Source organism: Dipodomys merriami, unplaced genomic scaffold, assembly GCF_024711535.1.
Source record: "Dipodomys merriami isolate MVZ:Mamm:240054 unplaced genomic scaffold, mDipMer1.0.p SCAF_29, whole genome shotgun sequence".
Classification (NCBI taxonomy): Eukaryota; Metazoa; Chordata; class Mammalia; order Rodentia; family Heteromyidae; genus Dipodomys; species Dipodomys merriami.
This window is the reverse complement of record NW_027204381.1, coordinates 19,149,799-19,164,886: the sequence shown is the minus strand read 5'-3', so window position 1 is coordinate 19,164,886 and position 15,088 is coordinate 19,149,799. Positions and strand designations below refer to the sequence as shown.

At 55.6% G+C, this 15,088-nt stretch overlaps 1 protein-coding gene across 1 annotated transcript in view; it reads left to right on the top strand.

The window, feature by feature from the left end:
- The window catches only part of Dscaml1 (DS cell adhesion molecule like 1), a 248,320-nt gene that overhangs the window by 168,617 nt on the left and 64,615 nt on the right, over positions 1–15,088 (top strand). Inside the window, exons 4-8 of the mRNA XM_070038562.1 lie at positions 3,927–4,073; positions 9,054–9,332; positions 10,009–10,284; positions 13,030–13,326; positions 14,658–14,930. Of these exons, the coding sequence (XP_069894663.1) occupies positions 3,927–4,073; positions 9,054–9,332; positions 10,009–10,284; positions 13,030–13,326; positions 14,658–14,930 (1,272 nt within the window). The remainder of the gene's footprint in view (positions 1–3,926; positions 4,074–9,053; positions 9,333–10,008; positions 10,285–13,029; positions 13,327–14,657; positions 14,931–15,088) is intronic.

Genomic DNA, 15,088 nt, shown 5'->3' with positions numbered 1-15,088 from the left:
AGAGCAGCCTTGGGGGCCAGTGCACCACCCAACCCTGGCCGGGTTGGCCGAACCTCTCTGGGCTCCACAGGCGGCTCCTCCCTCCCTTCCCCAGCAGGGCCCATCACTGATTCTCATCAAACATGCAGAGCCGATGTTGCTCCAGTCCCCCAGAGGGGATTAACATAATACCCCTGATTTCTCCTTCCCCTCGAGCTGGCTGTGCACCCCCCCTGGCTGCAGCCTGCCTTTGTTTCAGGAGAAGCAAAACACTGAGTCTGAAAACGTTACTGCAATTAAGTATGCACAGGAAGGGGGAGGGAGGGGGAAATGAGGACAATGAGGGATGTGAGACATCAGATGCAGCAGCTGCTTGTTGCTATAGAAACCCCAGCTCCCCACCACCATCTCCGCACCATCGCCCCCCACCCCAGCCCCCACTCCAGGCTTCAAAATCACACGGAGGCTGAAGGCTCTGTTGGTCCTGGGGCGCTAGGAGGTACAAGTTCCTAGGGTTCTAGCTGCCCCAGGACCGGGGTTACCTGTGAGCTACTAACACTGATTTGTGTCTTTTCTGGTCACACACACACACACACACACACACACACACACACACCTTCCCTCAACTACTTCTGATTGACAGCACCGTCCCCCCCCCACCAGCAGTTCTGCATTCCAGTCCCAGTTACATAATAAATTATGGAGACACTTCCATGTTTAACTTGAGTATGTCACAACATGGAGACAAAACAAGAAAAAGGTGCATGCGGTGTCCAGTGCAGGGGTCAGGCTGTGACCTCCTCCCTCTGACGCTGGCTGGCCAGTATCCTTTGCCCCTTCCAGACTGCCCTTCTCACAGCACCGCATAGGGGTCTGCACAGGTGTGGTCTGTGTGCCAGGAGGATCAGAGCGGGAGAAGGCGTGGGAAGGGTCTACAAAGTCCAGATTCTGGAGGAACCCTAATAAGAGGTAGCTGGACAAGGTCCCGTGGTGTCCCAAGCCTGGGCACAGAGAACCACTTGTCTGAGGCGAGAGAGGAGGGCTGAGACCCCAGCTTTCGCAGACTGCAAGGAGAGTCATTGTCTGGGGCTCTCACACACCCTCCTACACCTTCCCATCTAAAACAATTAGTGCAGGCTCCCCCGCTGGGTCAAGGGTAATTGTTACAGCCTCACACTTGGCCAAGTGTCCAGTTGTTTACTGAGATATGGCAGGAAAGATGAGAGGGAGGAGAGGAGGGACACGGTGGGAGGAAGGGAAGATGAGGGATGAAGAAAACTATAGATAAACCGAAATTCACTTAGATGGATGAAGTTGCTGAAAATCCTATGACATAAATAACTCTAAGACTCTAAAATCCTCAGACTCTTTCCCCTGAAGAAGAATCAAGAGCTGGGCCCTGGTGGCTCACACCTGTAATCCTAGCTACTCAGGAGGCTGACGTCTGAGGATTGTGACTCAAAGCCAGCCTAGGCAGAGACGTCCATGAGACTTTTATCTCCAATTCATCACAGAAAAAGCCAGAAATGGAGCTGTTGTGGCGCAAGTGGTAAAGTACTAGCCTGAGCAAAAGGAGCTCAGCAACAGCACCCAGGCCCAGAGTTCAAATTACAGGACTAGGAAAAAAAAAAAAAAAAAGAATGGAGGGACAGGACAGCTGCCTGCAGTGTTTGAAGGACTCTTGAGAGTTCAAGATGGTGTTGGGGACTGGGGGAGGGGGGCTCCAGCGAGTAGAAGCAAGGCCTTTCAGGAAGCTGGGAGAGCCATGGTGACCAGGAAAGGCTTTTTTAAAGGTCAGAAGTCGGAGCAGGCTGCTGAGAGGCAGAGGGGCCCCAGCCAGCGAAGGCTGTTGGGAAAGAGCACCTCACAGTCCCACGGTGGGCCGGTGTGCACAGCCCGGGTTCCAGCCCCTACTTGTTCAGAGTCTTGAACTCATGCTTGAGGAGTACGCAAGACCTCACAGAATATTCGTATCAGTATGAGCTGCAGCCAGGCCCTCTGCGGGCAGAGGGATTGCTCTGCCCCAGCAGGAGGAGCAGATATGCACCTGATGGGATTTGGGGGTGGAGGGAGGATTTGGAGGGCATGAAGTGAGCGCCCCACCCACCCACCCAAGTTTCCTTCTGGAAGCCTGGTGGAAATGCTCCTGGGAATCTGTTCATCCCAGAGGAACACAGACTTCACTTTCCAGGCTATATTCCCAGAGACAGGAGGATGAGGCCTTGAGCTTGTAGGTCCCACCTCCCTCCCTCCCCACAGAAGTTGAGCCCCTCCCCAACCCAAGGTCACTGCCTCTCCTTGAAGTCAGCCTTCATTAGTTCCCGGTCTTAGTTTGCCTGTCAGGACCTTGGACAGAGAAAGCCAGCTCACCTGAGCGCCACTGGCAAATGGGTGTCCCGCTGTTAGTCCTTCCCGCTGCCCTGCTGAGTCCTGACAGCCAGGCACCCGAGTGGCTGCAGCGGTGGCACGCAGAGCCTGTCCCCATGCACAAAGTGGAGGTGCAGGGGCCGTCTGTCGGATGGTATGGTGTGTCTGCCTCTCCATGCCCCACCCCCTCCATGGCAGCTCAGCCTGAATGAAACCGTTTGTTGATGAATCTTGTTATGTTCTGAATGGAACACACCTCCGCACAGGCAGGAAGGTGTGTGTGCTTCACACCGAGGAAGAGCTTGGAATTGGGAGAGCCGAGTTCTAGCCCACTGGCTGGCAATGTGACCTGTGCCTGTCACTTCATCAGGAGTCTCCATTTCCTCTGCTGTAAATGGAGAAAATAGCTCAACTTGTTTTAGGAGCCAGTAAAGCAATGAACGTGAAAGAAGTTGCAGGCACTTTCTCTAGGTTAACTTGTGTGTGTGTGTGTGTGTGTGTGTGTGTGTGCACCAGCATGGGCTTGAACTTGGAGTCTGGGTGCTGTCCCTGAGCATGTTTTTTTCTCAAAGCTAGCTCTCTACCACTTGAACCACAGCTCCATTTCTGGCTGTTTTTGGTATCTTATTGGAGATCAGAGTCTCACAGACATTCCTGCCCAGGCTGGCTTTGAATTTTGACCTTCAGATCTCAGCTTCCTTGCTAGGATTACAGGCATGAGCCACCAGTGCCCAGCTATGCTAAACATCTTATTGTTTCTTTTGTATTTTTATCACTTGCATCTCATTGTACAGGTAAGTCTCAGAGAGATTAAGTACCTTTAGCTGGAGAGTAGATGAGACAGACAGTGTTTTGACTCTAAACCCCGCTTCTTGCCATCAAACCCGAAAGCATCTACACTTAAGAGGAGAACAATTATTGCTGGGCACCAGTGGCTCACATCTGTAATCCCAGCTACTCAGGAGGCTGAGCTCTGAGGACCACAGTTGATAGCCAGCCTGGGCAGGAAAGTTCGTGAGACTCATATCTCTAATAAGCTCCCAAAAAGTCAGAAGGGGAGCTGTGGCTCAAGTGGTAGGGCACCAACCTTGAGCAAAAAAAAAAAATGCACAGGGACAGCCGGGTGCTGGTGGCTCATACCTGTACTCCTAGCTACTCAGGAGCCTGAGATCTGAGGGTCGTGGTTCGAAGCCAGCCCCTGGCAGAAAGGTCCCCATGAGACTCTTAGCTCCAGTTAACCACCAGAAAACTGGAAGTGGCGCTGTGGCACGAAGTGGAAAGTGGTAGAGTGCTAGCCTTGAGCACAAAGAGGCTCAGGGACAGTACCCAGGCCCTGAGTATTTGCAGAGAGAGAGAGAGAGAGAGAGAGAACAATCACTATCATTTCTGTTTGTCATGTGTTGTGGGAGAGAGCCTCATCTGGTATGCCAATGCCCTTTTGCCTTTTAAGGTGCACTTGCTTTACCCCTTGTCACCCCTATGGCCTCTTCTCCCGGGTGACAACTCCAGCCCAGATGACAACTATCAGCCAGAGCTGCCCAGGTTGGGAGTAACGGGCTCTATCCTGGTTGTATCTGCAGGAAATAGGTTTTTTATCACTTCCCACGGAGGGCTGTACATCGCTGACGTGCAAAAGGAAGACGCCCTCTCCACCTACCGCTGCATCACCAAGCACAAGTACAGCGGAGAGACCAGGCAGAGCAACGGGGCCCGCCTCTCCGTGACCGGTGAGTCAGAGACTACAGGTGGGCCGGCATGTCTCCAGCCACAGACCCAGGCATCCCCTGCATCCCGGGGGCCTCAGAGAAAGTGATTGAAGAGTGCGGGATGGGCAAGGCCCTTCCCCTTTGGCCTCCAGAGATTAATTCTTTCCAGGAGTCAGAATCAGGGGACACTTGGCTCTCCCTGAAGAGCTGATGTGAACCTTTATGCACTGCTGGGGAGTTACGGATCCACCCTTCCTGCCTCTTGTGTTTGCTGGTCAGGAAGGCAATGGTAAAATCTGATACGCCCAAATGATCACTGCTTGTCTGGATTTGGGGGGACTATTGCATTCTCTCATGTCTATTGGTATTTTTAAAGATGCTGTTCAACATTGGGTACGGTGACTCATGCCTGTGATTCCCAGCTCTGCAGGAGAGAGAGATAGGAATATCTCTGACCAGCTTAGGTTGAGAGAGAGAGAGAGAGAGAGAGAGAGAGAGAGAGAGAGAGAGAGAGAGAGAGACCCTATCTGAAACATAAGTAAAGCCAAAAGGGCTAGGGGGTATGGCACAAGTGGTAGAACCCCTGATTCCCATGACCCTAGAGTCCAGCTGCATGTCCCCTAGAAAGGGGGCAGCAGAGTGTCCGCACCAACCTCCAGCAGAGAGGAAGGGAGGCATGTGGCATCCTTGGAGGCTGGCTCTCCTGAGAGGGTCCAGGGATTTTGGACAGTAATGGGATGTGTTCTGACATGGCCTAATGAAGTACATGCCGGCATTCCCCCCCAGCCTCACACACACACACACACACACACACACACACACACACACACACACACACACACACACACACACACACACACACACACACACACACACACACACACTGCAATGCACTGTGGTCTCTTCTGTCCTACTTTGATTTTCCTAAATGCTGGTTGCAACTCACCAAATGGATTTTACAACCTCCTAATGGTTTGTGACCTACAATTTGAAAATCTCTGAGGAGCTGATGTGGGCGTGGCTTTGGGACAGAGAACCAGCGGACAGTCTTAATACCAGGGGCTTTTTAGGGGAGGGAGGAGATTAGACCCCTTAAGTCACGCATTCCGACAAGCCAGACACTAGATAAGCGCTTGGCTTTGCCTGCCTCTGAATTCTGCAGGTGGGGAGATCTGCCCCCTCAGCACAGAGCCCCCCCAAACCTCACATTTGCCCTCTATCTCAGAGGGGGCCAGACTCAGAGAGCAGGAACTGGGAACGTAATAGGCAGGCTTTCCCCTTGATCCCGTGTCTGTGGTGCCTGGCCCTGTGCCCAGCACATAGTAGGTGCCAAGTAAATATTTATGGCGTTAATCAACAGGAACAGAAATGTGCCGCTGTGGTGGGAGAGTGGGGGGAGATGGGGGCTGCGTTTCACCGTAGGTTTTGTGGTTCCCCTTTTGAATCTGCAGCCCGATTCCCAAAAGCGTTGTGTCAGAGTGGTTTGCCTCCAAATTATAGGGACTTGTTTGTGTGGTGTTTTGCATCTCATTTGCATGCTTCTCATACCATGTGGGAAAAGCACAGAAGCCCCTTTCTGCAGGCCTGCTCTGTTCTCTTCGTAACAGCCAAGCCCTTCATCCTCTTGTCTGCTGGATGGACCTCCGGCTTTGGGGGTGGGAAGTAGGGGTCCCCTTTTAATGTGGAAGATATGCCAACCCTTCTTCTCCTTATCCCCCCCACTACCACCTGTGGGGCACACTCTCATCAGGAGAGAGAGGAAGGTACCACACTACCCAGCACCCACAGATAAAGCCCAACCCAAAGAAGAGAAGCAGAGAAGGGAAGGGTTTCCCGAGGCCAAGCCAAGGGAGAGAGGCCCAGACAGTGAGAGATAACGCAGGGCCAGGAAGCAGAATGGAGAGACCACAAAGACAAAGGAAGGTGGCGGAGGGGGAAGGAAGGAGGGGGCACAGAAGGGAGGGACACGGGGGGGGGGGGGTAGGGGAGGGGTTGTGCAGTGACAAGGGGCCTGATGGGCTGGGACTGGATGGGACAGGATGGGACTGGATGGGACAGGATGGGGCTGGATGGGGCTGGATGGGGCTGGATGGGGCTGGATGGGACTGGATGGGGCTGGATGGGGCTACATGGGGCTGGATGGGGCTGGATGGGGCTGGATGGGATGGAACAGTACAACTTGTCTGGAAGCTGCTTGTCTCAGCAAATGTTTAATGCGGGGGCATTGGTGCCGGGGAGCCAGCCCTGACCTCTTGCAGGTGGGGTTCTGTTCCATGGAGGCCGGACAAGGGTGTGATTGATGTGATCCACTCTCTAGTGGCCAGGACTCGGGAGCTCCTCTAAGGACACGTTTGTTCAGGGTTCCTGGGCACAAAGGAGAGAGGCGGTGGGAGGGGGGAGACATGGGCTGGAGATGGCCACAAGTGGAACATGGCTGTGGAGGAGGAGGGGAAGGGAGGGATGAAGAGGTGTGTTGTTGCTGTTGTTGTTGGGGGGAGGGATTTACAAATGGGCCCATCGCCCACTAGCCCTGGCTAGGTAATGGTATCTGCTGGCATCAGATGCATCTGGCCTCCAGGCCTCAGCCCCCTGGTCTGCAAATGGGAGTGACCAGCTGTGCCGCCCTGGCGGCTCTGAGGAAGACAAGGCTGGGAGGCTTTGCGGTGCCATGTGGTCCCTGGGAGGGGGCGCCTGGCATCCTGGCCCTGCCATGTTCCCGAGACAGGAGCCAGCTTTCATCCTCGCCACGTTTTCCAAGTTAGATGACCGTTGCAAGAAGAAGTCTATTGTCACACCATCGTGCCCACTCAGCTCCCAGTGGGGTTCACTGAGTCCCACCCTGCCCAGAGACGCTGAGACGCCAGGCTGGTCACACCAGCCAGGACCTGGAACAGAGGCTGCCGGAGGTCGCAGCAGCCCTTCAGGGGACACCCAGGACCCCCACGATCTCTCGGACAGAGCCATCTGTGTCCCCTCCCACACACACACCCCAGCCCCGCTCCCCCCCCACCCTCCCGGGGGGCTGTCGTGTGTACACGCCACAGCATTTTACTTCTGCTCCGCAGTAATGAAAGAGGTTTCTTTCCCTCAGAATTTAATTTCACGCCTGAGCCTCGGTGATTAATTCCCCCCCCCTCCACCGCCCTGGCGGCCCCTTCCGCTTGTAAATTCTGCCGTGTGCCATGGAATTTGTGTATTTTGCATCAATTAAGTGTCACATTGAGTAATCCCCCCCCCCTCCAGGCACTGGGTTTGTTTACCCCGAATGTCCCCACAGGGGTGAAGTGGGATGCAGAAGAGGCCCCTGAATCTGGCAGGGAGGCCCCCGGTGTCATCTGTGAACCGTTGTGGCACGTGTCGGGCCGCCAGTCGTCTGAGATGAGCGGGACACGACTCTGAGACCCTGAGACCCAAGATACGGGGCCTGTCGGGGTCCACGCAGAACCTACATCTGTGGGCTTTCTGGCCCCAGCCCGGCCTCCCAGCAGCCCCAGCAAAGCCCTGGAGAGGAAGCAGAGAGTCTCTGGAAAGCCCCCTCCCCAGGGAGCATGAACATTAGAGGACAGAGGACAGCTCTCGTAGGTGACCGGGGGCCGACCAGTCAGCTGCTCTCACCGCCACTTTCCGAGCAAAATCTAGCAAGTTCCATGAGTGCACCTTGGGCACTAGCTACTCCACAAGGGCCGGGGGCCTGATTTCAGATGTGCAGTCTGCTGGGTGATCCTGGGCTGATCTTTGTCCCTCTCTGGTCTCAACGACCATGGACTCTAGGCAGCTCCATTACTCCTCCTGTCTCTGTCATGTGGAGTTTTATGCGGGAAAATGCAGCTCGCTGGCAAGCCCAATGCCTCAGTGGCAGACCTGATGGGCCAACAGCCCGGGGCTGTGTTCTGTGCCAGGCACGGGAGGGACCTCACTGTCCACACTGCCTCAAGGAGCCTGTGGTCTTCCAGGAAGATGGACGCATGGCCTGCGGTTGCTGCTGTCATGGATGGTGGTGATGGTGGTGATGGGGGCGGGGGGTGCCAGGCTGAAGGCCAAGGCACGGGGCCAGCCTCCACCATTCCTTCTGCTGTCTCGCTGTCTCTCTGAAGTTTTGCCGTATGCATACATTACCTGTGTTTTTTCATTGCCTTTTTTTTTTTCTTTTAAAAAAGGAGGGGGAAATTTGACAATAAAAGGAAGGAAAAACGATGAACTAGAGCCCGGTGGCACAGGGCATGCAGATGAGGACACTGAAGCTGGCTTGTGAAAGACAATGGGTCTGGGCCTTCCCCCCCCCCCGCCGCCCCTCCCCGGGGGGCCTAGCTTGCCACCGTGTGGAGGCAGCAGAAGAGGAGGCTGTTGGGATGAGGCCAGGCTGGAGACCCATCACAGAAGCCCTTGGGATTCAGGAGAGGAAGAGGGATGCAAAGTGAGGAATCTGTGGGGGCCGTACAGCAGGGGCAGAGTCCCATTCACACACACACACACACACACACACACACACACACACACACACACACACTGTGTTGATAGCAGCAATGACGCAGGTGTCAGCCACCTCCCAGCCACAGGACCCTGGCTCTCCCACTGCCTGGGGCCACACATCTTGTATGAGCTGCTGCTTCTTGGTTTGAAGATGCAACATAGAGCAACACTATTGGGAAGAGAGGAGTCCTGCAGAGGCATCACTTCTAGATTTTTCTGGGCCTGGGTAGAGTCTATGGAATTCAGGCAAAAGAAGGCGGGGTGGGGCAGGGAGGCTGTTCCCCGTCCCTGAGAGGCTCCCCCAGCTCAGCTGGAGACCCAGACAAAGAACTGGGAAGTGGGCTGGGAAGTGGCAGGCCTGGTGCGGGGTCACACGCGGACGCGTGTGCTCTCCCTGCAGTGCTCTCTGGCGGGGCCTGCTCATGATGAGGACAGTAGATGTGGGCTTGTCTGCAGGCCCCTCCTCTTCCTCTCCCGGCCTCTCTTCACCATCCACAGCTGACCCGCCCTGCCGGCCCTCTCTTCTTCCAGACCCCGCCGAGTCCATCCCCACCATCCTGGACGGCTTCCACTCCCAGGAAGTGTGGACTGGCCGCACGGTGGAGCTGCCCTGCACCGCCTCAGGATACCCCCTCCCTGCCGTCCGCTGGCTCAAGGACGGACGGCCCCTCCCCGCAGACAGCCGCTGGACCAAGCGCATCACAGGGCTGAGCATCAGCGACCTGCGCACAGAGGACAGTGGCAGCTACATCTGTGAAGTCACCAACACCTTCGGCTCGGCAGAGGCCACGGGCACCCTCACGGTCATCGGTAGGTTGGGGATGCACTCAGTGAGCAGGGAGGACCCCCCAACCCCCTCCCCCAGCTGCCCTGGTGGATAGTCCTGGAGGGAGGGGAGGATAGCCAGTCTGTCTGAAACTCCGGCTTCCCATCCTGGCATTAGAAATAGACATGGCTAGCCGAGCGCGGGTGGCTCATACCTGTCATCCTAGCTACTCAGGAGGCTGAGATCTGAGGACCAAGGTTCAAAGTTAGCCTAGGCAGGAAAGTCCATGAGACTCTTATCCCTAATAAACCACCAGAAAACCGGAAGTGGCGCTGTGGCTCGGGTGGTAGAGCACTTGCCAGCAAGTGGGGCCATGGGTGCCTCCCTGACTCGGGGGGGGGGGGGGTTGGGAGCAAGGTGAGCAAGCCAGGTTCCCACCCCCAAGTTGAGCTTTGGTAGTCCCTCCCTGGCCCAGGGACCCAAATCAGAGAAGCACAGGCCATCAGGGGAGGACTCCCTGGCCTGCCTCTGCCATGTAGCAGAGGAGTAAACTGAGGCCTAGAGCAGAGAGTGCCCCTGTCCCAAGCCACACAGAGGTCTGGGCCCTGCAAACATGGCCAGCCCCAGCCCCCCTCCGCCCACACTAAACCCTCTGTCTTTTCTCATCCGCCTGCCTCCTCACCCATTTCCCTTATGTCACCCCTGCCCGGCCCGGCCCAGACCCCCTTCACGTGAGCCTGACACCAAAGAAGCTGAAGACGGGCATCGGCAGCACGGTCATCCTGTCCTGCGCCCTCACGGGCTCCCCAGAGTTCAGCATCCGCTGGTACCGGAACACAGAGCTGGTGCTGCCCGACGAGGCCATCTCCATCCGAGGGCTCAGCAACGAGACCCTGCTCATCACCTCGGCCCAGAAGAGCCACTCGGGGGCCTACCAGTGCTTTGCCACCCGCAAGAGCCAGACGGCCCAGGACTTCGCCATCATTGTGCTGGAGGGTAAGCCGGGGCAGGTCCCCTCCCTCTGCCATCCTGGCGATGGGTTAGAGTGGGCTCTCCCAGCGTCACCGCGCTCTGAGCCGCAAGCCTGTCTCCTCTCAGCCTCCCAAGGACCCTGACCACAAGTCCTTGTTAATGTCACCTATTTGGCAATTCAGGAAACTGAGGGTTTTGTCAATGGCCCAAGATCACACAGCGCTGCTGCCCCAGGGACAGACGGGGATTTGAACTCAGGCCTCTTAACCATCAGATTGCCTTTGCCCTCCAAAATGACTAGAGCTGTGCGATTAGGGGACTCTTCCTGGGGGTGGGGGTCCTCAAAGGGTTTCAGGCTTCTAGAAGGAAGCCTGTAGGCTTCAGCATCCTCTACCAGACCTCTTTCCCCCTGGCTCTTAACCAGGGGTCTTGTTTCCCACCTTGTCTCTTCTTCCACCTGGCTGGCCTCTCTCTGTGTATGGTTGTTCAGGCCGTTTGCTGCACACGTTGCCTAAGGTGGGTGGGAATTCAGACCCAGCTGGCCCTCCATTCACCAGGCCCTGAGTCCTGAAACGGGGGTGCTGTGGACACGTAGGGGAGGCACCTCCTGCCCACTGGCACGAAGAGACAACTTACCAACAAGTTTAGGTGTCTGCTTCCCGCTCCTCCTTTGTTACTGCTCAAACACAAACAGACCACAGACAGACCAGTGCCTTCCAGGGGCTTTGTGTTGCTGCCAAAAGATGTCGAACGCAAGCAAGGCCACAGCCACAGGCCCCGCTGCCACGGCAGGGTGACACCCCACTGGCCCCCAGTCCCAGGGCGGACCCTTCACCCTCACCCCCCTGCGCCCATCCTGGGTCTCTTCCCAACAAGCAAGAACAGCAGCCCAGCACAGGCCCTTCATTCCTGAGGAAGCCCACGGGAACGCACTCCAGCTGGGAAGCAGACCCACCCTAGCCAGCTTGGGACAGGCATATGTTAAATAGGCCATGGGTTGGGGGGGTGGGCAGAGCAGGAAGGTGAGGCCATTGGAAAGCCAGGAGGAGGCAGAAGAGAGCCGAAGGCCAAATGACAACTCCCACCTCCCCTCCACCCCCCTCCCCCAGAAATAGGGACAGGGCTGGCAGGCTGGCCAGAGCGCAGATTTACATGAACCTTTTGGTCTGCCACGCTGACCGGATACAAAGAATGCTGTGGTGTTCCATTTGCCTTTCTTTCTTTTGGTACATTTTCTTTTTTTACTTTAAAAGTATTTGACACCTATTTTATGGCATTATTTAGCTATGTATGTATGTATGTATTTACTTATTTTGAGATAGGGTCTCCCTGTGTAGCGCAGGCCCGTCTCCAGCTTTCAACCCTCCTGCCTCAGCCTTCTAAGTGCTGTGATTATAGTTATGCATCACTACGCCCAGCATACATTGTTTTATTTTTAATTGACACATCATAATGGTACATATTTGTGCTTCATGTCTTTTTAATCACTTACAATAATCTGATGTGAGAGGATGACCCGGGTTAATAATTAATTGCATCCCCCCTCCTGCATTCCACTGGACGGTGGATAGGCTATGGAATGTTAATGATCTCATCTCAGGTCACTCAGTTAAGCTAAGGCTTAAGCCCAGGCCAGACTCTCACCTGCACTGTCTCTGGGTGATGTGGATTTGAATCTTCAAACTTAAGGTCTTTTGTGAATAGGGTTGCCACCCCACAGCATCCATCCTGTTCCCCCCCCTTCCTCCCCCCCCCCACTAACATGATCAAGTTCACAGAGAGCTAGGATCCAACTCCACAGCACATTCCACACATAGCACCACACACAGCTGCCTTTTAAGTTTCAGAATGTTCGTTGTAAGAGCATTTATTCACCAGATGCATTCCTTGATTTAATCCCCACGATGCCCCAATAAGGGGAGGGGGGTAGTCATTGTCACTGGCATTTGCATCTGCCACCATTAAGAGATGGGAAGACTCTGAGAGGTAAAATAACCCTCCCCTCCACAAGACAACACTAGCATATGGCTGAGGGTAGCAGTCGGGCTCTGGTGGTTCATGCCTGTAATTCTAGCCCCTCTGGAGGCTGAAATCTAAAGATTTCAGTTCAAAGACAGCTGGGAAAGTCCTTATGATATTTATCTCCAATTAACCACTAAACACAAAAAGTGAGGGTGTGGCTCTAGTGGTAGAGTGCCAGACGGGAGCAAAGAGGGCACCCGTGGCTCACATCTGTAATCCCAGCTATTCAGGAGGCTGAGGAAAGCAGTTCAAAGCCAGCCCCGGGCAGGAAAGTCCAGGAGACTCTTATCTCCAATGAACTTCCAGAAAACTGGACATGGAGCTGTGGCTCAAAGTGGTAAAGCTCTAGCCTTGAGCTAAAAGCTTAGGGACAGTGCCCAGGCCCTGAGTTCAACAACAGCAACAGCAACAAAAAACTAAAGGGCAGCACCCACATCCTGAGTTCAAGCCCCAGGACTGGCACGCACGGGCACGTGCATGCGCACGCACACACACACACACACACACACACACACACACACACACACACACAGGAAACTAAGCAGCAAAGGCCAGGCGTCAATCCACAGGCCGTAGTAGTTGCATTGCCCAGGACCGCGACGTTCACAGTGGACAGGTGACCCTTCTTTACTGATATCACAGCTACTGCTTTGATCCTCCCCATTCTAGGTAGGGTGGTCTGGGGAGGGGGGGGACAGTCTCTCTGTGGCTCAGCTGACCCTGAAGGGGGCTCCTTGCTCCCTGCAGACGGCACGCCTCGCATCATCTCGTCCTTCAGCGAGAAGGTGGTGAACCCTGGGGAACAATTCTCCCTGATGTGCGCGGCCAAGGGCGCCCCGCCCCCCACGCTCACCTGGGCCCTGGATGACGAGTCCATCGTGCGGGACGGAGGCCACCGCACCAACCAGTACACCATGTCCGACGGTACCACCATCAGCCACATGAACGTCACGGGCCCCCAGATCCGAGACGGGGGTGTTTACCGGTGCACCGCGCGGAACTCGGTGGGCAGTGCTGAATATCAGGCACGAATAAACGTAAGAGGTGCCTGTCTACATTTAAATATCAGAATAGGCTTTTGAGTTCCTTTCCATCTCTGTGGTTACCATTATTCTTGTGGTGATTAGTACTTTGTTTTCTTTTTTTAAAAATTAAACATCATTTTGATTTTAATAGTCCCCCTTCCTCCTCCTCCTCCTCCTTCTTCCTCTCTCTCTCTCTCTCTCTCTCTCTCTCTCTCTCTCTCTCTCTCTCTCTCTCTCTCTCTCTCTCTCTCTCTCTCCCCCCTTCTCCTACCCTCCACATCCCTGTCATCCATTCTTATGTGTGAGTGTGTGTCTGGTAGAATTCACCCCATTCTTATTCTCTACCTCTCTCCTGTGGCCTGATCTGCCCCCCACCCCACCCCCACCATGCTATGCACCTGCTAGCATCTGCCAGCCCCACCAAGACCTTGCAAGGACAGATATAGGGCAGGGGTACAAAGCAAGTTGACCTTCAGCGGCAGCTGTGACCCCAGCATCTCCCACTGAGCCCCTAAGTGCTCCAGGAAGTATAGGCAGCCAGGAGTTGGGGTATCATGTCTTGCCCTCCCCCCACACACACACAAGACTTCAGCCTTGTAGGAGGCTGGAGCTGAGACTTGGGGGAGGCCAGCAACCTCCAAGAGTCAGGGAGGGTCTTCAAGATGGCCACCCCCCCCCCCACACACACTTCTGTTGTCTATCTCCTCTGATGCTCTACAGCCCTGTGGCTCTGACTGGTTTTTGTCTGACCCTGCCAGTGACCCCTAGCAGAGGAGGAACTGGGGAGCTGGAGGGAAGGGGCACCGGGCTAGGGGCAGAGAAGGTCCTAGAGGGGATTAGTGTCACGTCCACCTGCTCTGGGTGCCCACCCTCCTCTGGCTATGCCCTGCCCACCCTTCTCAGAACAGGAAAGGGGACAGAGCTGCAGTCCCCTCCCCCCATCTTCTAACCCTGCCCCTCATCCACTGCTGGAGACCTGGGCTTGGAGAGTTTCTGGGGGCCCTCCCTGCATGGGATCCCCACACAATGGCCTCTGAGCCCCTACACACACATATACGTGTTGCACCTGCCCACTGACCCATATACGTGTTGCACCTGCCCACTGACCCACATAGCCCTGACTCCCCCAACCAGTGTGAGCAAAACCCCCAATCCCGGCCTCTGACTCCAGTCTTGGAAAGGCCTCCCTCTGCCCCAACCCAATGTCCACTCCACATCCATTCCCCCCCCTCCCCTGGAAGTCTCAGAGGCCAAGCAACTGAGAAGAGCACCCCAGGGTGGCACCCAGCTGGCCCTGGCTGACAACACCGCTTGCCCCTCCTGTCTGCCTCCTCCCTCCCGACCCTTCAGGACCCCCCAGCATCCGGGCGATGAAGAACATCACAGCTGTGGCCGGAAGAGACACCCTCATCAACTGCAGGGTCATCGGCTACCCCTACTACTCCATCAAGTGGTACAAGGACGCCCTGCTGCTGCCGGACAACCACCGGCAGGTGGTGTTCGAGAACGGGACCCTGAAGCTGACGGACGTGCAGAAGGGCATGGACGAGGGGGAGTACCTGTGCAGCGTCCTCATCCAGCCCCAGCTCTCCATCAGCCAGACCGTGCACGTGGCTGTCAAAGGTAGGTCCGGCCCCAGCCCCAGCCGCCGCCCTCTGGCCTCCCCAGCTGTATGCCCTTCTCCAGCCAGCCACGCGGGCGGCAGCAATCATGAGTGGGTGGAAGGCAGAAGGAAAGAGCCTGATGTTTGGAAGAAAGGGAAGAGGATGGAAGACTATGAG